This window comes from Pseudophryne corroboree, chromosome 5 (genome assembly GCF_028390025.1).
Source record: "Pseudophryne corroboree isolate aPseCor3 chromosome 5, aPseCor3.hap2, whole genome shotgun sequence".
Taxonomy (NCBI): Eukaryota; Metazoa; Chordata; class Amphibia; order Anura; family Myobatrachidae; genus Pseudophryne; species Pseudophryne corroboree.
In genome coordinates, this window is record NC_086448.1 from 466,846,396 (window position 1) to 466,869,143 (window position 22,748).

A 22,748-nucleotide genomic window follows, 5' to 3' on the forward strand; every position below is an offset into this window, starting at 1 on the left:
TGTATCAATATTGCTCTGGTTATTTTACACGGTCAAAAGGAGGGCTCATTACCGCTGCAGATTTTCGATTTATACGTCTTCTGTGTTGTTAGTTTAGGGATGTTCATATAGATTAAAATTGCAGCACCTTAAATAAGTATCACTTTATGCATTTACAGCAGAATTCTTAGCCATTGGCATAGACGGCTTACTCCATATACGGTTGAAGGCATCCTTTTTAATATTTTTCTATAGCAAACCCCTTATAACTACCAACCTTCATTCTGTCTGTAGTTAAAAGCCCCAACCTTCATCTCCATAGCATTTTAGAATTAGTACAAATGAAGAATAGTTGGATGGGACTTGAATTTAACAAAATTGCAAAGATCGTGGCCTAGACCTAAACCATTTCAAGTGTAGCTAGAATGAAAAAACAGTTCCCTATAATATCTCCCCAACCTATTCCTAAACACTTTAACCTTATTCTGTGTAGACACTTACACCGGTCATCACTGCACCATTCTGTGATCATCAAAAATGACAAGCACTAATCCAGAAAGCACCCTAACCACTCGGATGTGGAGGATTACAGTAATCTGTATGGCAAGCAGCGTGTGGTTGCATTATCCCTGTGCAAAGAATGTCTGGCAAAGGTTAGCTTTTATGCAATGTGTGACTGGGAAGGACTGATTTAGCCCTTTGTGTGATAAGATAGATATATATGTGTATATAGACTATTGTATACTGAAGGAGGTTTAGGTTAATTACTAACCACTCACTCTTCTATCTCTGAAGTGTTTAAGTACAGTGTTAAATAGTTTATTCACATACATATTTTGAATGAAGTATTGCTTCAAGCTCCAATTCTAGCTGTAATATATTTATTTCTAAATAGTGAATTGACATGTGGATTCACTAAACCCACAGTAACTGTCAAAGCGGATTACAGTTTTGTCTGTTGGTGCATTGGGTCTTTATATCCTTACCCTCTATGCATAGTACCAAATAGGTACCGGATATTGTACAGTCACCATATTCTGTGTAATATGACACCATATTTTACAGAGGCGAGACTTTGTTCACTGCAGTGCAGAGTGTAAGCCCCAATGCAAAAAAACCCAACACACAAATAACCACTGTTTTAAATTGTGGTCATATTAAAGAACAAAGAGTACAACAAAGCCAAGCTATTATTTTAAATTTGAAATATTTAATTAGATTTAACAAGGAAAACTATAAACAAATATATAATAAAATATGAATGTGAAGGGGCCTTGGAAAATAAACGTACCCAAAGCATAAGCTTATCAGCTGAGGGTGTTATAGGCATTGAGAACCTGTTGAAATTGGAGGTAAGCGAGATGTCTTTTTCCTACACATACTGTACTGTATTGTACTTCTAGATAACATGGACGCATGGTTTCTGGAATTCACCTATTTTGATCATTTAAAGACATTTATTTAAAAAAATAAAATAATTTTTTTTTGTTGCATCTAAATATGTATTTCATGAATGACAGAATAAAGTTTGTCACCATACGTCAATTGTTCTTGTCGCATCATACCTGCTCAAGGCCTCCAGAGTGCCCAACTTGATTTAAATGATTCTTCATAAAATCACAAGGATTACTAGAAGTGTTCCTAGCAAACAGCAGCCAAGAGAAGACTGGCACTTCTTTGCCGTACGCATTAGCATTATATAAGTCAATAGCCGTTTTTAGCATTAAGAACTTCACTGCCTCATACAAAGCATACTCCTCTTCATTCTGGAAGATCTCATCACACGCGGCCTGCTTTTTATCTGGGGTCTTCATTTCGCTCAATTCAGCCCACTGTATAACAGGAGACAAAAGATCATAACAGAACTGCACAGAACACAAACGCTGCTCTTGTCAGAAGGAACAGAATGCTGCAATGTCCTTTGTAGCTCAAACCCAACATTTCTGTTCTTTAGTGGCAAACCAGCATTTACGCAATTATGAGATGAAGTGACTGCAACTATGGGGGTAATTCCAAGTTGATCGCAGCAGGATTTTTGTTAGCAATTGGGCAAAACCATGTGCACTGCAGGGGAGGCAGATATAACATGTGCAGAGAGAGTTAGATTTGGGTGGGGTGTGTTCAATCTGCAATCTAATTTGCAGTGTAAAAATAAAGCAGCCAGTATTTACGCCACACAGAAACAAAATAACCCACCCAAATCTAACTCTCTCTGCACATGTTATATCTGCCTCCCCTGCAGTGCACATGGTTTTGCCCAACTGCTATCAAAAATCCTGCTGCGATCAACTTGGAATTACCCCCTATATATCTCGGCTCACAATAGTAATTTCAAGGTCTCTGCTGACAACACTTTTGCTCATTTACCATATCTCATTTCAGGCTTTTCAACTATTTAGTTTCCAGGTTTTACTCAACTTTAGTTCTCATGATATAGATATTAATTTAAATGGTAATCTGCAAACAAAATTTATGGACAAGCTGAACATAAGGGGCCGATACATCAGGCATCAATCAGGCAATTTCCGATTTTGCCGATGCCGGGGTTGGGTCATCAGCAAAATCAAGCAGGTTGGAAATCCTCAATACACCAATTCTGACCAATAAATGATCGGAATCGGCAAGTCTGGAGTTTTAACATGTAGGATTATGCTGATGCCTTAAGAAAACGCAGATCGGAATCCACTGAACGGCATCGGGGAATTGCCATGTAGACAATAGAGAACAGTGTGGCGTGTGACCGTTGAAGCCCTCACAGACCTAAATGTACTGTATTTAACATAGGGTGAATGTAAATCAAGTGTGATCTAGTTTATTTAACTCTTACAACAATAAAAAACATAGCATTTGATGGAGATCTCTTTTAAACATTAAGGTCACATGAAAACCGCATGGCAGACAAAATAACTAGACTGTACAGTAGACCTGTGGCGTAACTACCGAGGGGACAGGCGGTGCAGCTTCGATGGGGCCCATGAACTTCTAGTTACACCCCTGTAGCACCTGTATTTAATGCTGGAAGTCTGAGGATGTTGCTAACGTTCTAAGTAACCAGCACTTTTCTTTGCTTCACTCCCTACTAAATAGGTTTACACTTTACATTTTTCTACGTTAGGTTAACGTGTTTTCTAAAACACAATTTATAATTTAGGTTTAGTGCACCATTCACAATTGTAAGTAACTAAGGTATGCGTCCCGTTGGATTTAAGGATGCTCATTATATATTAGCTGCTTGGCTGAGTCAAGGCAACACTTTTGCATCTGCCAAAAGGTACACTTAAAACTCCTGGCAGCTGCCTATCCAAAAATCCATTTGTGATGAAGTTTCAAAGCTGATTAAGAGAAGAAATTATTTTTCCAACAAAATAAACCCATATGTTCCCTTCACTAACAGATCTTTATTACGTAATACAGGCTTAGTATAAAAGTATGTGGTAAAATATAAAAGGCAATAGAAATTAATTTATATTAAGTCTGTATGATACAAGAAATGTTCTCACAGACAAAATTATTATTAGTTACAATAAAAACCAAAAGACCTACTTTAATCTTAGCAGACAAACATTCAAAGCAAAAATAAAGGTATAAGAAGTAATATTGTAGATGTGTGTGATTAACACACAAATATACAACACTTGGGTTATGAAGTTGTTTGTATGTATACAACAAGGTCTTATGCAGTAAATACAATGAATGCTGTAGTAACACATTATTATAAGAATATAATTTTTTAACTATCAGATCAGGGGAGACAGAGTCTCTCCAATCACACTCCAATTAATACTCCAAAGAAGATACTATAAATACTTCTTTGCATGATTTTAATCATTTTTATAGACAAAACTCTGGAGTATACTGGCAGTGCCTCCCCTGACTACCTTGTCCGCACATCTCTGATCAAAACTCACCAAATGTCCAGCAGTATATGCTACTGAACCCTTGAATTCATATATGTGTGTAAATCTGGCTCTGTTACTAGCCAGCGTCTCCTCAGCAATTTACTTCACTACACGCCCCTGATCAAAACCACCAGATGGGGTAGGACAAAGACCAAAATAAAGCCCATCAGAGATTTTGGGTAGTCCACATAAAATGCTGCACACCTTCATGCACCCCTCAATTATTTAACAAAGACAGAATGACATTTGATGGAGTAGAACATGAAACTCCAGGTAGGTACAAGTGTCTGTCTCTTTTTTTATCCTAGGACATGAGAGAATGGCCAAAAAGTGGGCCTCAGGGAATATAAAATGAGAATATGTTCAGTACCTGAACATAAGAGAGCTACTGTACATCTGTTGCCTTTCAAAACACTGTTTATGAACGGAGCTTTAGATCCAGAACGGGTGCCCAGTCACCAACTGAAACAATTTAGCTGCAATATATAATAATGTACTTGAATCAAGGTTTGCATTTGCTAAACCATAGCAACCGCAATGCATACAAAAGTACCGGGCATGTGTGCATACATACAGTACACACAAGATGCATACTGTGCATAATACATAGCAGATGCACAAGGTGCGTAGACAAGGGTCGACAACAAGGCAATATGTTATAATAGATTTAGACGTAGCATAACCTAACCTGATAAGTGAAACCTTTGCACATATAAACAAAATACTTTATCCAAATTGATTTATAGCAAGCTGTAATTCAACATCTCACACAAAGAGTAACATAAAAAAGAACATAGTAGTACCTGCAAGTGACACAATGCATAAAGACTGCATCTATCCCTATCATATAGTAAGCAAATGCAAATCACCTCACACAGCATAAATGTGTGGTATATACTATAGATGTGCCCTCATTTACCTATCGTTTTTCCGAGACATGGCGCGTAATTTCTGGGATGTCTTATAGAATCGCCAAGACGCAATACCTTTTATTACGTTGATACACCGTTTTATACCAGTTTTTCAGGCTTCAGTCATTTCCAAGTACTCAGGTGTGCAAATCGCAATGGCGCGAACAAGCAGCATTGATTGCCAACCCCAGCTGAGTGCTAAACCAGCTTTCTGTGGTCACAATATATTGCGTCAAGCAAAATAGTATCCACGGCTGTAAAAACCTACATACCATAATACAACTATGTAAAACAAACAAAAAAGTGCCATATGAAGTGAATCTGGCTGCAAACATATCAATATGATAAATGTAAAGAAATGTACTAACCACCTGCATTCATTGGCAACAGAAGCATACTCAAGTAGAAACATTGTGTACATTTATATATAATAAATTTGATTCAGTCTATCAGATATTGTGGTTACCCAGCACAAGCAGATTTCTTTACATTTATTTATTCAAACAGGGGTGGGGACCCTCTTTCAAGAAGTAGTCTGCGGGATTATCTCCACAGAACAGCAAGGTCAAATACCTTTACTACATACCAATATGGTAGTTCACATTCAGCAGGGAGAGTATCACACTTGCCTGAAAGATGTTTACTATGCAAGACACCTAGGTGGGATGCCGCTCAAGACTTTCTACTGATCTACAACTGGTGGTGTCAAGGCCCCTCTGTCTTTTTCTGCTCAGTCAACAAGAGTCTAATGAAACTCTAAAGCATACAACTTTTGGTATAGAGTGAAAACACCTTGAAGGAGTCTCTGGGGAAAAACAAATCTAGTGTATGAAATTACACAGACTGCCTACTGCTGGCTAGGTTTGCAGTGAGTTAGACCTTCCAGTGGGCAGGATCTATCGCTCACTTCTAGAGGCTTTGCGTGAAGTTGAAATTCAGCTATAGTAAATTCATAAACAGATCTAACATATGCGGTCATCATCTTGCAGTGACTGCATGTACAGTATAACAATTCTTAACATTAATTATTAAATTGCCAGTCTCATACCTCTCAACATGACCCTCTCCAGGAGGGACACAATGCTCTGCTTCTGGATTTTCCTCTTAATGTATGATTGTCTGCACCTGTGTTGAACAGGTAATGGATAAGAAAGGTGTTTCACTACAGGTGTTGGCAATCATACAGTAAGAAGGAAATCCAGGAGCAGAGCATTCTGTCCCTCCTGGAGAGGGTCATGTTGGGAGGTATGGCCAGTCCCTCTCTCCAGCAATACCATTTAATGTTTACCGAGTTAAGAGTTTTAATGGCAGACTGTATTTTATCTTTATCCTGTAATAAAGGGTATCCGGATGATAGGTTGAACTTAATTGGATTGACACTCAATAGGTCGACCACTGATAGTTAACCTGCATTAGGTCGCCACTGATAAAAGGTCGACATGGCCATTAGGTCGATGTGTAAAAGGAAGACAGTGCTTATGTTCGACAGTTGCAAATGGTCTACACAATTTTTCCATCCACGTGGACTACGATTAGGAATAGTAACCTGCCCAAAGCATGGCAAGCGAAGAGAACCACGTGAAGGGATGCGGTACACTAATTGGGGTTCCCTGTTCTCTGATGGTTAAAATGACACCAAAAACAAAAAATGTTGTGTCTATGTTTTTGTGCGTCAACTATTTGTCATGTCGACCTTTTCATAATGTTGACCAATAGTGGTCGACCTAATGACCGTCAACCCTGTGATCAGTAACTATAAGAAAAGGCATTTGCAAACACATTAAACATGTCTTTCAATCTTATGAAGCCATTTTATAACTAAATATTACCCTAACACTTGCAAACCCTGTAAACATTTTGTGATCTAATGTGACTGCACCTATTTTCTGGCTTCTAAAATTCATTAACTGCAACAAAAAAATACACTTTTGCTTTGCACTTACCTTTTTCTTAAGTAATTCCAGAAATGTCTTTATCCGCACCCAAGTTTTTTTGTTCCCATACGAATGCCTGAATCTCCATGACATAATCCAGTCATACTTCTTAATAAGCTTTTCAGGCAACTGTGAATAAATTGTAATTAATAAAACATAAGCTCCATAAATGTATACTAAATTAATTCAGAAAAGCCTAATCTCACACTGCTTGTAAACAGAATTAGATTTCATAATGTACATTCATTAATAATAAGCAGTACTATTTTTCAGCAGGAACTCAGTTCCTTAACCTCTAATTCATAGGTCTGCAAACTCGGTCCTCATTACCCCACACAGTGCATGTTTTGCAGGTCTCCTCACAGAATCACAAGTGAAGTAATTATCTCCACCTGCAGACCTTTTAAAATGTGTCTGAGTAATTAATACCCTGTGCACCTGCTAAGTTACCTGCAAAACATGCACTGTGTGGGGTAATGAGGACCGAGTTTGCAGACCTATGCTCTAATTAAATATGAAATAATCAGGAACTGGGCTCCTGGACCTGTCCTAGGCCAAAATATATTTTCCAGAGGGTAAGTTTTAAAGTCCATTTTGAGTGCCTTCTTTTCTAAAAACTACCTGTAACTTTTCTGAATAGCTCCACCCCCAGACCCATAGTTACGGAAGCTATATTTCCAGAAAAATAGTACTGATAAGTAATGATAAAACTAGACTTAGGAATATATTTACCAAAAGGTCTATTTTGTTCGATTTCAGACCGATCTTAATCGATGTTGGGCTTCCAGGGTTAAAATGGGATACATATGATATCTCGGCAGATGGGATGCGGATGTTACTATATCGACAGCAGCATCCCTCGCAGGCTTTCTGCGTTCTACACGCATCGGGCCCGGTGGCTTGCTTTGCTCCCCACAGGTTCTATTACTACTCGGTCAGTGGCATGGAATCACCAACCGAGTGGAAATGCTTAGTGTTTGTCATTATTTCACCGGCTGTCAGGATTCCGGCGTCGGTCTACTGATCTCAACAACTGGTATATTGACTGCATCCCTTTAAAAACACACATTCACTAACATTAAATTAACATAAAAAAATTGTCTGGTAGTAAATGTGTTTTAACTCTGGAAACTAAACATCGATTAAGGTCAATCGGAAATCGCTCACAAAATCGACCTTTAGTAAATATACACCCATGTCAGAGAAATCAGTTCATAGAAAGATTGCTAAATGAGCATGTTACACAGTTTCAGCAATTTTTATATTTGTGATCTGGTAGCGTCAATTACAGAGTGATATAGAGGAGTATACAGCAGTGCTGTGGATTAGGCAGAAACGCACAGATTCAGACTTCATAAAAACATACCATTCTATATCCATGATAATGATACCATAGGCACAGGAATCTAAAGGCCCATACACACTTGACGATAAAATGAGCGACGTCGTTCATTTCAGCCCTCATCAACGACGTCGCTCATTATATCGTCAAGTGTGTATGCATCCGACGACCACCGATGCGCGGCCCCGCGGGACGTTAACGACCCTCGCTTATCTGTGGAGCATGTATGCTCAATTTCCACTATGGTCGTTACCAACCAGAGACGTCGTTGAATGTGTATGGTGTGAACGACCAACGACCAACGACCAAGCCACTGTTCACCAGCCCTGTTCCCAGCTCATTATTTTAATAAACTTTTTAGCTTGGATGCTTCAACGATGAATGGTCTTTGGTCTTTGATCGTTGGTAGTGTGTATGCTCATGTCGTTTGCTCAGCTGTTCAAGGGAAGTTCAAGGGAAGTCGTTAATGACGGTCGTTAACGACGTGTGCATCGTCAAGTGTGTATGGGCCTTAACTCATCATTCCCCATTTCCCAGGCACCCACAGGAATCTATCACTTTATTTTCCATTTCCTAGGCACGCCTCCAGAGCAGTCTCATCCATCTCTTTGCCCGAGTCTTATCATTATCTTGCACAAAAATTAAGATTTTAAACCTACCGGTAAATCTTTTTCTCGTAGTCCATAGAGGATGCTGGGGACTCCGTAATTACCATGGGAATAGACGGGCTCCGCAGGAGACATGGGCACTTTAAGAAAGACTTTAGATCTGGTGTGCACTGGCTCCTCCCTCTATGCCCCTCCTCCAGACCTCAGTTAGAGAAACTGTGCCCAGAGGAGACTGACAGTACGAGGAAAGGATTTTTGTTAATCCAGGGGCAAGATTCATACCAGCCACACCAATCACACCGTATAACTTGTGATATACTATCCAGTTAACAGTATGAAAACGACATAGCATCAGTCCAAGACCGATGAGACTATAACATAACCCTTATTTAAGCAATAACTATATACAAGTCTTGCAGAAGTAGTCCGCACTTGGGACGGGCGCCCAGCATCCTCTACGGACTACGAGAAAAAGATTTACCGGTAGGTTTAAAATCTTATTTTCTCTAACTAGAGGATGCTGGGGACTCCGTAAGGACCATGGGGATTATACCAAAGCTCCCAAACAGGCGGGAGAGTGCGGATGACTCTGCAGCACCGATTGAGCAAACAGGAGGTCCTCTTCAGCCAGGGTATCAAACTTATAGAACTTTGCAAAGGAGTTTGAACCCGACCAAGTAGTAGCTCGGCACAGCTGTAGCGCCGAGACCCCTCTGGCAGCCGCCCAAGAAGAGCCCACCTTCCTAGTGGAATGGGCCTTGACCGATTTAGGTAACGGCAATCCCGCCGTAGAATGCGCTTGCTGAATCGTGTTACAGATCCAGCGAGCAATAGTCTACTTTGAAGCAGGGGCACCAATCTTGTTGGTTGCATACATGACAAACAGTGCTTCTGTTTTTCTGATTGTAGCCGATCTGGCCACGTAAATTTTCAAAGCCCTGACCACATCAAGGGACTCGGGATCCTCCAAGTCACGCGTAGCCACAGGCACCACAATAGTTCATATGAAAGGATGAAACCACTTTTGGCAGGAATTGAGGACGGGTCCGCAATTCCGCTCTATCCATATGGAAAACCAGATGGGGGCTTTTATGTGATAAAGCCGCTGATTCCGACACTCGCCTAGCCGAAGCCAAGGCTAATAACATGACTACCTTCCAAGTGAGATTGTTCAACTCCAGCGTTTTAAGTGGTTCAAACCAGTGTGACTTAATGAAACTTAACACAACGTTAAGGTCCCAAGGCGTCACCGGAGGTACAAAAAGAGGCTGAATATGCAGTACTCCCTTCACAAAAGTTTGTACTTCAGGGAGAGAGGCCAATTCCTTTTGAAAGAAAATGGATAAGGCCGAAATCTGAACCTTAATAGATCCTAATTTTAGGCCCAAATTCACTCCAGTTTGCAGGAAGTGAAGGAAACGGCCCAGATGGAATTCTTCCGTAGGAGCATTCCTGGCCTCACACCAAGAAACATATTTTCGCCATATACGGTGATAATGTTTAGATGTCATGTCCTTCCTACCCTTTATTAGCGTAGGAATGACCTCATCCGGAATACCCTTATCCGCTAGGATCAGACGTTCAACCGCCATGCCGTCCAACGCAGCCGCGGTAAGTCTTGGAATAGACATGGCCCCTGTTGCAACCGGTCCTGTCTTAGAGGAAGAAGCCACTGATCTTCTGTGAGCATTTCCTGCAGATCCAGATACCAGGTCCTTCGTGGCCAATCTGGAACAATGAGGATTGTTCTCATTCCTCTCCCTCCTACCATTCTCAACACCTTGGGTATGAGAGGAAGAGGGGGAAATACATAGACCGACTAGAACACCCACGGTGTCACTAGGGCATCTACAGATACTGCCTGAGCGTCTCTTGACCTGGTGCAATACCTCTGTAGCTTCTTGTTGAGGCGGGACGCCATCATGTCTATCTGTGGCAGTTCCCACTGACTTGCAATCTGTGCGAAGGCTTCCTAAAGAAGTCCTCTCTTGGATGCAGGTCGTGTTTGCTGAGGAAGTCTGCTTCTCAGTTGTCCACTCCCGGAATGAACTGCTGAAAATGCGCTTACATGATTTTCCGCCCAGCGGAGAATCCTGGTGGCTTCTGCCATTTCCACTCTGCTCTTTGTGCCGCCTTGGCGGTTTACATGAGCCACTGCGGTGATGTTGTCTGACTGGATCAGAACCGGTAGGTCGCGAAGCAATGTTTCCGCTTGCCGAAGGGCGTTGTATATGGCCCTCAGCTCCAGGATGTTGATTTGAATACAAGTTTTTTGACTTGACCTAAAGACCTTTGAAGTTTCTTCCCTGTGTGACTGCTCCCCCACCTCGGAGGCTCGCGTCCGTGGCTACCAGAATCCAGTCCTGGATGGCGAACCTGCGACCCTGCAGAAGGTGAGCACTCTGCAGCCACCATAGGAGAGACACCCTGGCCCTAGAGAACAGGGTGATTAACTGATGCATCTGTAGATGTGATCCAGACCACTTGTTCCGTAGATCCCATTGGAAAGTCCTTGCATGGAACCTGCCGAAGGGAATGGCCCCGTAAGATGCCACCATCTTTCCCAGGACCCGAGTGCAGTGAAGCACTGACACCTGTTTTGGCTTTAATAATAGGTTTTTTACCAGAGTCATTAGTTCCTGGGCCTTCTCTATCGGAAGATAAACCCATTTCTGGTTCGTATTCAGAATCATACCCAAAAAGGGCAGACGAGTCATAGGAACCAACTGTGACTTCGGGATATTGAGAATCCAGCCGAGTTGCTGTGACACCTTCAGCGAAAGTGACACGCTGTTCAACAACTGCTCTTTTGATCTCGCCCTTATTAGGAGATCGTCCAAGTATGGGATAATTGTGATTCCTTGCTTGCGTAGGAGCACCATCATTTCCGCCAATTACCCTGAAATTGGTAATGACAATACTGTACCGTAATTCTCAGGTACGCCTGATGGGGTGGATAAATGGGAACATGAAGGTATGCAGCCTTTATGTCTAGATACACCATAAAATCCCCCCCTTCCAGGCTGGCGATGATCGCTCTGAGCGATTCCACTTTGAATTTGAACCTTTTCAAGTATAGGTTCAGAGATTTTAATTTTAAAATAAGTCTGACCGAACCGTCCGGTTTCGGGACTACAGCCAAGGTTGAGTAATATCCCCTTCTTTGTTGAAGGAGGGGAACCTTGAGCACCACCTGTTGGAGATACAATGTATGAATTGTATTTAATATTATCTCCCTTTCTGGGGGAGAAGCCGGTAGGGCCGATAAGGAAAACCGGCGAGGAGGAACCTCTTCGAATTCCAGCTTGTAACCCTGAGAAACAATTTCTATTGCCCAGGGATCCACCTGTGAGTGAACTCAGATGTGGCTGAAGAGTCGAAGACGTGCTCCCACTGGGGCGGACTCCCTTAGCGGAGCCCCAGCGTCATGCGGTGGATTTAGTAGAGGCCGGGGAGGACTTCTGTTCCTGGGAACTAGCTGTGCCCTGCGCCCTTACCTCTGGTAAGAAAGGACGCTCCTCGTACTTTCTTGTTTTTCTGCGACCGAAAGGACTGCATTTGATAAGGTCATGCTTTCTTAGGCTGTGAGGGAATATAAGGCAAAAGATCAGATTTACCAGCTATAGCTGTGGAGACCAGGTCCGAGAGCCCTTCTCCACACAATTCCTCACCCTTGTAAGGTAAAACCTCCATATGCCTCTTTTATTCGGCATCACCTGTCCATTGCATGTTCCACAGGACACGTCTAGCAGAAATCGACATAGTGTTGACTCTAGAACCCAGTAGACCAATATCTCTTTGAGCAGGTCTTATATATAAGACAGAATCTTTTATATATCCTAGGGTCAATAACATGGTATCCTTATCTAGGGTTTCAATCTCCGCTGATAAGGTACCTGTCCACGCTGCTACAGCGCTATAAACCCCTGCCGACACAATCGCCGGTCTGAGTAGTGTACCAGAATGTGTGTAAATGGACTTCCAAGTACTTTTCTGCATGCTATCTGCAGGATCCCTGAGGGTAGCTGTATCTTGGTATGTCAGCGCTACCTTTTGGGTAAACGTGTCAACGCCTTGTCCACCCTAGGGGAGGATTCCCATCGTATCCTGGCCCTAGCAGGGAAAGGATACGCCATGAGAATTCTTTTGGGAAACTGCAGTTTCTTGTCTGGAGATTCCCGCTCTTTTTCACACAATTCATTTGGTTCATGAGAGGGGGGAAATGTTATCTCAGCTTTCTTCCCCTTAAACATGTGTACCCTCGTGTCAGGGACAGATGGGTCATCAGTGATATGCAAAACATATTTTTTTACAATAATCATATATTGAATACTTTTCTGCCAGTTTTGGCTGTAACTTTGCATCATCGTAGTCGACACTGGAGTCAGACCCCGTGTCGGTATCAGTGTCTATTATTTTGGATAGTGGGCGTTTTGAGACTTTGAAGGTCCCTGCGACATAGGGACAGACATGGGTAGATTCCCTGTCTGTTCTCTAATCTTTTGTGCCATAAATTTACCTCAGCACTTAATTCCACACAACCAGTCAGGTGTCGGCGTTGTCGACGGAGACACCACACACACACACATTTGCTCCATCTCCTCCTTAGAAGAGCCTTTTACCTCAGACATGTCGACACACACGTACCGACACACCACACACTCAGGGAATCCTCTTATCTGAAGATAGTTCCCCCACAAGGCCCTTTGGAGAGACAGAGAGAGAGTATGCCAGCACACACCCAGCGCTAATACCCCAGGAAAAACACACAATGTGTTTACCCAGTAGCGCTGTAATACTATTATTTGCTGCCAATTATGTGGCCCCCCCCCCCCCCCCCTCTTCTCTGAAACCCGCTTTCACCGTGGATAAGCAGGGGGGAGAGTCCGGGGAGCTTCCTCTCAGCTGTGCTGTGGAAAAATGGCGCTGGTGAGTGCTGAGGGAGAAGCCCCGCCCCCCCTCGGCGGCGGGCTTCTGTCCCGCTTAAATATAATAAAAACTGGCGGGGGCTCTTTATATATACAGTGCCTAGCTGTATATATATATATATATATATATATATATATATATATATATATATATATATATATATATATATCTATCTATCTCTTTTGCCAGAAATGAGGTTTATATTGCTGCCCAGGGCGCCCCCCCTGCGCCCTGCACCCTTACAGTGACTGTCGTGTGTGAGGTGTGTGGGAGCAATGGCGCACAGCTGCACTGCTGTGCGTTACCTCAGTGAAGATCATGAAGTCTTCTGCCGCCTCTGAAGTCTTCTTTTTCTTCTCATACTCACCCGGCTTCTATCTTCCGGCTCTGTGAGGACGGTGGCGCGGCTCCGGGACGAACTCCAGGGTGAGACCTGTGTTCTGACTCCCTCTGGAGCTAATGGTGTCCAGTAGCCTAAGAAGCAGAGCCTTGAAACTCACAGAAGTAGGTCTGCTTCTCTCCCCTCAGTCCCTCGATGCAGGGAGTCTGTTGCCAGCAGGCTCCCTGAAAATAAAAAACCTAACAAATATACTTTCTATCAGGAAGCTCAGGAGAGCTCCCTGAAGTGCACCCATCTCCTCTGGGCACAGTATCAAACTGAGGTCTGGAGGAGGGGCATAGAGGGAGGAGCCAGTGCACACCAGATCTAAAGTCTTTCTTAAAGTGCCCATGTCTCCTGCGGAGCCCGTCTATCCCCATGGTCCTTACGGAGTCCCCAGCATCCTCTAGGATGTAAGAGAAAAAATGGTAAATGGCAGGAGGAGAAAGCCAATAATGAGTTGTTGACTAAGGGACTTGTACGGAAACCTGAAGGTTTACCTACAACTCCAAAGGTTGGGGAGAGCACAGGACCTGTTCTGCGTACGTGGCGAACGGGTCCTGCGTGATTGCTTGCAGCTCCCCGTTAGCAGCAGTATGATTGACATGCTGCGGCTACCGGAAGCATTCCACAAAATAGGGACATGTTGCACCCATTTTGCAGGCATGGCGACCCCAAGATCTGTGTCAGCTTATGCAGACTGGCCAAGGGCTGTGACCATTGCGACCGAAGGTCACAATGGTGATCTGATGGTGTTTTTTCGGATGCAGCACTCACATAGCAGATGCATGCAAGAGGCATCTATTTCCTACAGGCACCTCTTGCTGTATTTTCATGGAATCAGGCCCTAAGACAAACAAAGAAAGACAAGCACAGCAGTGTTTGTTCTATGTTCTGAAAACACAGCAGTCATCAAAATTGGAAGACTAGCTGCATAGTGAAGTTGAAGCATCTCTTGTCCATACTGATCTGTGCGAGTATAAGTAATACATAATAGGGTACTAAAATGTTGGTAGTGGTACAATGTGGCCAGGGATAGGTGTGGAGTACTAACCTGATGTTTGTACAACAAGGCCAGTGGTTGCGGATGTCTGTGCGGCTGCCCCCTCCACCTATTCCAGCTCACAGTGGAGTAGCCAGCTTTCCGACTATGTATTTGGAAAGATGGAGATGAACAGCATATAGTAAAAGCAAACTTTTCAGCTAGATGCTTGGAAAGATGGCACTGCACAGAACTTTGCTCTTGTCTGCACATGCCATCTTTCTGAATACATAACTGAATAGATGGCTGTGCCACTGTGAGCTAGAATAGGGGACGGGACAGCCACACGGACAAAACTACACGCGGTCCCGGTCATTACTGGAATGGGTAGTGGGCCTCGCTGCATAGTGATGGTGCTTGATGCACACTGGCCTAATCTCTTATAATGCTTTTATGACTTTTCTGTGGCAGAAGAGTGTACGTTGTGTCTTGACTGTTCACACACACCAAAAACATATAAACAATCATTTAAAGGGCATGTTGAATGGTCTGATGCTATGTAGTAGGATCAGACGGGCATTTAAGAGTATGTGGAGACACACATTGGGAGCTCAAAAGCATAAACTGTGAAGGGACCCAGAAACAGTAAAGCAGGACTCCAATTTTTTAAAGTAAGGGGTCCCTGGGACCCACATTTTTTTGCTCTGCGCGATCACGGATAGATTTTTTTTTATATATATATCTATCTTCTTATCTACGCTTCCAATATTGCCTCACATTTTATGTACTGTTTGCCCTCATTGTACCTTTCTAACCCTAATCTTTGTTTTACATCAGTTACCCAATAAGTACATCCCTCCTATTCTGTCTTAATATATACTTTTTGGTGATTTATAAGCAATATATAACCACATTACACATGACTGCATAAACTGTATTGATAACTTTTTTACCTGAAGATATATATATATATATATATATATATATATATATATATATATATATATATGCACAGTATATGTCGCCAGACGTATTGCATAATATATGCAAGAGCAAGGCTTTTTTTCAGCGCAAGAAAATTATGACTTTTTAATGTATACCAATAAATATTTATGCCCTTACTTATCAATAAGTGATAAATTTCACTGTGAGTGATAAATTGCTCCAGCCAACCTGCTCTTAACTGTCATTTTTCAAACACAGCCTGTGACAGGGAAGTAAGGAGCTGATTGATAAATTGCACCTGCCACTCATTGATAAATACGGGCAATAATGTTTTAATAAAATTACAATGTAAAAGAGCGCCCCAGCAAAGGAGTCTTCTTTATCGTTTTTCTTTGACTCTACATTACTTGACCCTTGGGAGCACCACCAACTGAGTGATGGTAGGAAGTAAGTTCCAATATACAGTATTCCACATGTTGGTTAGCTACTGTATATCATTATCTATTAATACAAATAATAGATCTTTGGGATTAGGTCTATGCGGAATCCTACCCTCTCTGCTAGGATATGCATAGCTAAATAATTGAGGTATAAATAGATTACGTTTTGTTTAAATAGGGGAGAATTTATGTATTTAAACGTCAAAGACTTAAATAGGTTTTGCATCTGTTAATAGAACCACTGTAAACTATTAAGCTTTGTACTCTCTTTTACAATCACACTTGAGATGAAATTCTTTATACAATTATGTTTGAAGCTCCAGATGAACATGCAGATTTATGTGTACACACCATTATAATCTACCAAGTGATATAAGATCCTGAGCTCTTGATAAAATCTGCTGAAAAAGTTGCGACTGTAATATCAGCAGCAGAAGTATTGGACAGAATGACCCATAATGCAAACACATTTCCAGGTTTCCTTGACAATGTACTATAGCCTCTCAGAAATTTTAGGACCCCCATAAAACCAGATCAGCAGACAGGACCGAGCACCCAGCCTAGCAGTTCAATGGTGGGTTTTTCAGCCATCATAAGTGGCGGAAGTACGGGATGCAAAGACGTCGGTTGCTGCCAGGCTCTCAGCCCTGAGGGGGCACCTCCTTCTTTGCTCCAGCACCATTGTCAGCATGGCCACTGAGTACGGTTACCTGCACTTGGGGGACCCGTATTCCTGACAAGTTGGAGGGAGTGGGGGGCGGATCACTTGCTGAATGAAGCATAGACAGCAATGACAGTGGTGCTTGCAGAGAGGGGGCTTGGTGCGGGCGGATCAGAATTCTCAGTTCCCGCTGTGTCCACACTATATTTTGACTGCGGGCAACTAGGATGATCTTACGCCTCTGGCCATCACATAATGGTAGCTGTAATTGTGTGATGTTACTGTACTCATGTGTGTACCACTTAAAACAAGTGCACAACCTTATACAACATGTATTTTTGCAATACGGTGTATGTTTACCGAAATTGCAGTTGCAGTTTATGTCAGCATGGATCTATTAATAATGCCTCTGTAGAATATATGGATATTTCGCTGCAAAGACTCAGACCTGTCTAAAAGTTACACCTTACTAATATCTCTGGGGTTTACACTACAATGTGGTTCTGAATTGTGCAAGCACTGCCTAGATTTGAACACAGCTTGCACATATTTTATCTTCCAGAGACCCGTTTGAACAGTTTAGGGCACAATGTGTTAATATGCTTTTCTAATAACAAGACTTTATTAGACTCTCCGAGTTATTAACTAAGAAGTAGGACTGACTTCTAGTGCTAAAATAGAAATACATATATGAAAGCATAGTAATCATTGAAAATCAAAAAAATACTGTACAAGCATAGTAAATCAATTACGCAGACCTATTCTAGTATTGTAAAGTTCAGAAAATATGTTTTAATAAATTGTACGCAGCAAATAGCAAACTGAAAGGTGCAATGCTTATCTCTTATCACGCAGCAGTTAGCTACTAATGCTGTACCAGCATAGACATACTCTGCTGCTTAGTGCCATCTGGTGTTTCTACAAGTGCAGTGCAGACTAGCTTTACTGTATGATGAAATGCAAACGATTTTCTTCTAACCAGTGTGGGAGTTTTATACTTTATAATAAACACTGGCATTTGGCACACTAGTTTAAGATAAGAAAATAATATTAGAAAAAGCTTCTGATACAGTTCACAGTAATCACATTTCAGGCAAAAAAACAGCCACTAGCATTGTTATTTAAATTATCGCGCCTCTAAGGACTGCCTTTTGGGCTTCCCAAATTACTGGGAAGGGGACATCATCCGTAAAATTAACATCGAAATAGTATTGCAATTGGATTTTAATGTATTCCTTGAAGTGCGGTACGCGAAGGAGGGTTTCATTTAACCTACAAGAATGGCGGCCCTTATGGGAACCTATTGGGTCAATAGAAGCCAAAATAATCACGTGGTCTGACCAGGCATTAGAAATAATGTCTACCTTCAGTAGTGTCTGTAATAAGCTACTGCATCCAAGAATCATGTTCACGTGTGTACGTACCATGAAGGTCTGAGAAGAAGGTGTAATCTCTGGGGGATGGGTAGTGTGCCCGCCACGTATCAAATAGACCAGCCACGGCCATGTAACTCTTTACATTGCCTGGGGGTTACTCTGAGAGTGCGGACAAGTTGGGCTGCTCTTATCGAACTCTGATGATATTATAGAATTGAAATCACCACCCACCAGGAGGATACCTCTACGGGTGGATTGTATATCTGCGAAGAGTTTCTGAAAGAAGCCACTTTGGCCCACATTTGGGGCATACAAATTCACCAGGGTCATAACTTGAGAGCCCAATTGACAAACCAATATGATGTAACGCCCTTCATTATCTGTGTTGGTGGAGAGGATTTGAATTGAGACCGTGGTGCGCATCAGGATAGCTACTCCATTCTTTTTTGAAGAGTAAGAGGAATTCACTACGGTAGGGAACAGTCTAGATTCCAACGAGGGGTGGAAGTGTTTTCTAAAATGTGTTTACTGAAGAAGCACTATTTCCCCGTGATGAGTGTTAAGCGTCCTAAATAAAAGGGAATGTTTGTTAGGGGTGTTTAATCCCTTAACATTCAGAGAGAGTATGTTAAAGGGCATAATGACATCTAGGTAGGCTCACTCTACTATGACTTTACCACGTACTGGGTGAAAAGGCCTGAAAACAAATAACGGTAGCTGCTGCAGGGGGAATGAAATAGGGAGGGAAGGGGTGGTAGGTGTGAACTAGAGAATTCCTCTCCAGAGAGGGTAGTGTTCACATAGAGTGGGTCCTATCAGGGGGAAGGGAAGTAGGCGAGCTTAGAAATACAAGCAAACCTAGAGGACCCGGGTACTGGGAGTGCTAATAAAAAAAGTAATCAATTTCTAGGAGGATCGGAGAGAGCGTAAATGGGAGGGATAGCTCTTAATTTAATCCCAACTATTGGGGGGGGGGTGTAGCATGAAGAAGCTAAGAGCTATCCACCTGGCACCAAAATATAATAGTTACTGTAAACATTACGCACTTGTAAACAGGAATAAGAATAGCATAACCAACATAACATGTACAGAATATCATAATAACCATAATACAGGTGCAATTATTTAGTAAATACGAACAGAGGAACAATGTGGAAAACTTGAAAACTATGGAAGGTCCCACTTCCTAGCATTGCAATACCCGCTGTGGCTCTAAACAACTGAAGGGTCAATGGCGACTAAGAAGTTCCGAGGCCAGGTACCCACAGTCACCCAGAAATACATATAGTCCAGAGCCCACATTCTAAGAATAATATAAAAGAAAAGTCAAAGTAAAATGGAGTGGGACCTCCCGTTCCCTGCTAGGCATTCCCCTTCAGGGCCGTGTCGAGATGCCAGATGGGGGGCCGACCTCCGTCAGAGAAAGCTGAAGTCTGTGAAGTAGGTCAGTCCCTTCCTTAGGGTTGCTTACAGACACTGAACGACTGTTCACAGTCTTTCCCTGTTTTCCAGATCTTCCGTCTTATCCCTGAGAAATTCCACTTCCCATAAAGGTAATTGACGTCCTGAGAAAATTCGAGAAGACCTTTGGAGTTGGAGTCAACTTTAATTTCCAGTACGGTTAGAGAGAGAGGTCAAGTCATTAAGTAAATCTGCAAATAATTGCTGGAGGTTGGAAGTAAGAGTTTTGTTCAAATCCGACATCTCACGGATATCATTTTTGGTAGCGAAAGAGTCGCCAGGGGACGTATCCACTCCTAGGGAGTTAGCCAGAGAGGCCGGGGGAGTGTCAGAATGATGAAGCAACGTTGGTCGTGAAAGGTGATGCATTCTTCTTCACCTTAGCATTTTGTTTAGACACGGTGAGACTGAAACAGTGTGAATGTAGTAAACAAGCAAAATCGTAGAGGATCCGGGTGGACAGAGAAGAGAGGTTCAGAACATAGCTGTTACAGAAAGTCCTCCTATAGATGAAGCCATGCTTATCTTGGCTTCTCTGCTGTGCCTAGGCACACCATGGTCTATTAGCATAAACCATTCATCTATTGTTCTCAGCTGCAATACAATACATAGAGTACAATACATCAGGGGATTAAGTCATTACAGCAGGGGATTAAGTCCCACTGCCCGGGCTCAATTAATCCTATTAAAGGCCAAGATAAAGATGGCTCAATCTGTATGATGAAGACTGCTTTAGGGAGGAACACAGGGTGCCCGTCACTGCACTTGTAGACCGTTAAGTGAATCCCCTCAGCTGCCGATGCGTCAGAAGCCCAGCAAGAGGGAGTCAGCCCATATCCCAGGTCAATAGGGTGCAATAGCCCAGTAATGAAGTGTAGGTTCAGCTGTCGGTCCCTGCAGGGGAGCACCCCGGAACCAGTCCTGTGATTTAGCAAAATACAGCCACTGGGCTTTGATAAATGGCATGCAGCAGTGTTGCTGAGTCTGGGACAGATATGTATGAGGTACAACAACAACAACAACAACAACAACAACAACAACAACAACAACAACGGTTCCTCTTCTTGCCCAGTTGGATCGGCCCCTTTTAATTTCTATCAGCGCTGGAGAGCTGGTGCTGCTGTCTGGGCCGGAGGGTAGTTAGGCCAGGTATTCTCCCTGTGTATAGCAGAGCTGGCCAAACCAGTCCTTGAGATCTACCAACAGTTCACATTTTCCAGACCACCTAGCTGGTGCACAGGTGTAGTCATTGCTAATTAAGATGTGCTGCATTTATTCCTAACTGACAATTCTACAGATCTCCAGGAGGCCTGGAAAACATGATCTCGAGGACTGGTTTGGCCAGCCCTGGTGTATAGGGACCGCAGGCAATCTGCTCACCTTAATTATAGTGGCCGCCGTCCATGCACCTCTGAATGGGTACCTCCGGCGGGCCCTGTTCCGGGGCTCAGGCTCAGCACAGCGCATTGGGGGGACCGGTCTGGCCCAAAAACATTCATGATGGGCAGAAATAAATGCACTTAACAGCTGGTGGCCTGTGCGTGCTTTAAAGTTCTGACACAACTAACTGGTCTTAAAATTAAAAATAAAATAAAAAATAAAAAAATGGGGGAGAAAAAGTATTATTATACAACTAACAGTCAGGTACTGGAAGTGATATGTACATGTGTGTGATACATCATGTATTGCAAATACATTTTGATGCATGCAGTCCCTATTTGCATGCATACCGGCAGTTTTTTTTTTATTTCTTTTTTGTAAGACCGGTATACAGCTATATATTCCTGCTGGGACAGCTCTTCCGATATAGAGCTGTACAAGCAAACACCTGACCCAGGAGTCCTAGTGCCAACGTGCGGCCATTGGCCAGTACAATCTCAAGCAGCAAGGAACAGTGAGGGGTCCTCAGTTCCCTCTCCAGTGACTTCTGCTATAAGAAGCCCATAGGCTTCGCTAGGCAACACCAACTATTGATTGCACTGCCTACAGTACCAGGCACAAGCTCCAGAAAGTTAAGCTTCCCAGAGCTTGCTGCATATACGGGCGCATGAGGTTTGTTATTTTTAGCACAAATGGTGATCCAGATGTATTACAGTAAATCTCTGTAAAACTGTAATTTTCTAAGACTTTGCCACAATTTACACTGATACATCCCACCCTATGTGAGCTGACAAACTGAACAGTGATCCAACTATGTGTGGCTAGATTAACACTAAAATCCATTTACTGTATATTGCACAGAAAAAAGTGTGAGCTTTAATAGAAGTAATTAAGACAAACAGTACATACTTCAATTAAATGGTCATCATTCAGCCACTGCGGAAGCTTTGTAGTCTGACTAAGGCACTGGAATAATGTGGCTCTTAAGGCACAGTAATTATCTCCTCTCACTCGTCTTATTGAACAAAAAAAGTGGGACACTTCTTCATAGCCCTGTGACAGTTGGTAAGCAATAAATAAATATATATATATAAAAAAATATATACTGTACATAGATAATTTAACAAACTGTATAAAAATACACAGAAAGTATAATAGCTCATCTGAAACTTCCCAAAATAGTATGATAAATAAGCTAGACTAATAAAAATAAATAAAACAAAAGCAAAGTGAATGCTTAAATCACTTATAATTACAAAAAAAAAATAATCATTGACAGTTTACTTTTATGTTGCTACATCTTCATTGCCCACAGACTATCCCAACTGCCTGCGACACTACATGAAAAGAGGAGGCAACATTCAGTACATGTCACAGGCTATGGAAACTGTAGCAGCAGGCCTTAATGGCTACATACTGTATTTAGTAGTTAGATATATCTGTACATGACATATAACGTGTTCCAAATAATTGTTTCTAAAAAAAAAAAAAAGGAGAAGACAACAAAAGTTTAAGGGGTCTA

The 22,748-nt window shown here is 42.3% G+C and overlaps 1 protein-coding gene across 2 annotated transcripts in view; it reads right to left on the reverse strand.

Moving 5' to 3' along the window:
- OTULIN (OTU deubiquitinase with linear linkage specificity) overlaps window positions 1–22,748 on the reverse strand; it is a 285,053-nt gene that overhangs the window by 10,196 nt on the left and 252,109 nt on the right. Inside the window, exons 8-10 of one of the 2 annotated variants that reach the window (XM_063922958.1) lie at window positions 22,136–22,279; window positions 6,733–6,852; window positions 1,545–1,811 (exon numbers count right to left, since the gene is read on the reverse strand). In XM_063922958.1, the coding sequence (XP_063779028.1) occupies window positions 1,545–1,811; window positions 6,733–6,852; window positions 22,136–22,279 (531 nt within the window). The remainder of the gene's footprint in view (window positions 1–1,544; window positions 1,812–6,732; window positions 6,853–22,135; window positions 22,280–22,748) is intronic. The other variant, XM_063922959.1, reaches the window with a different exon arrangement.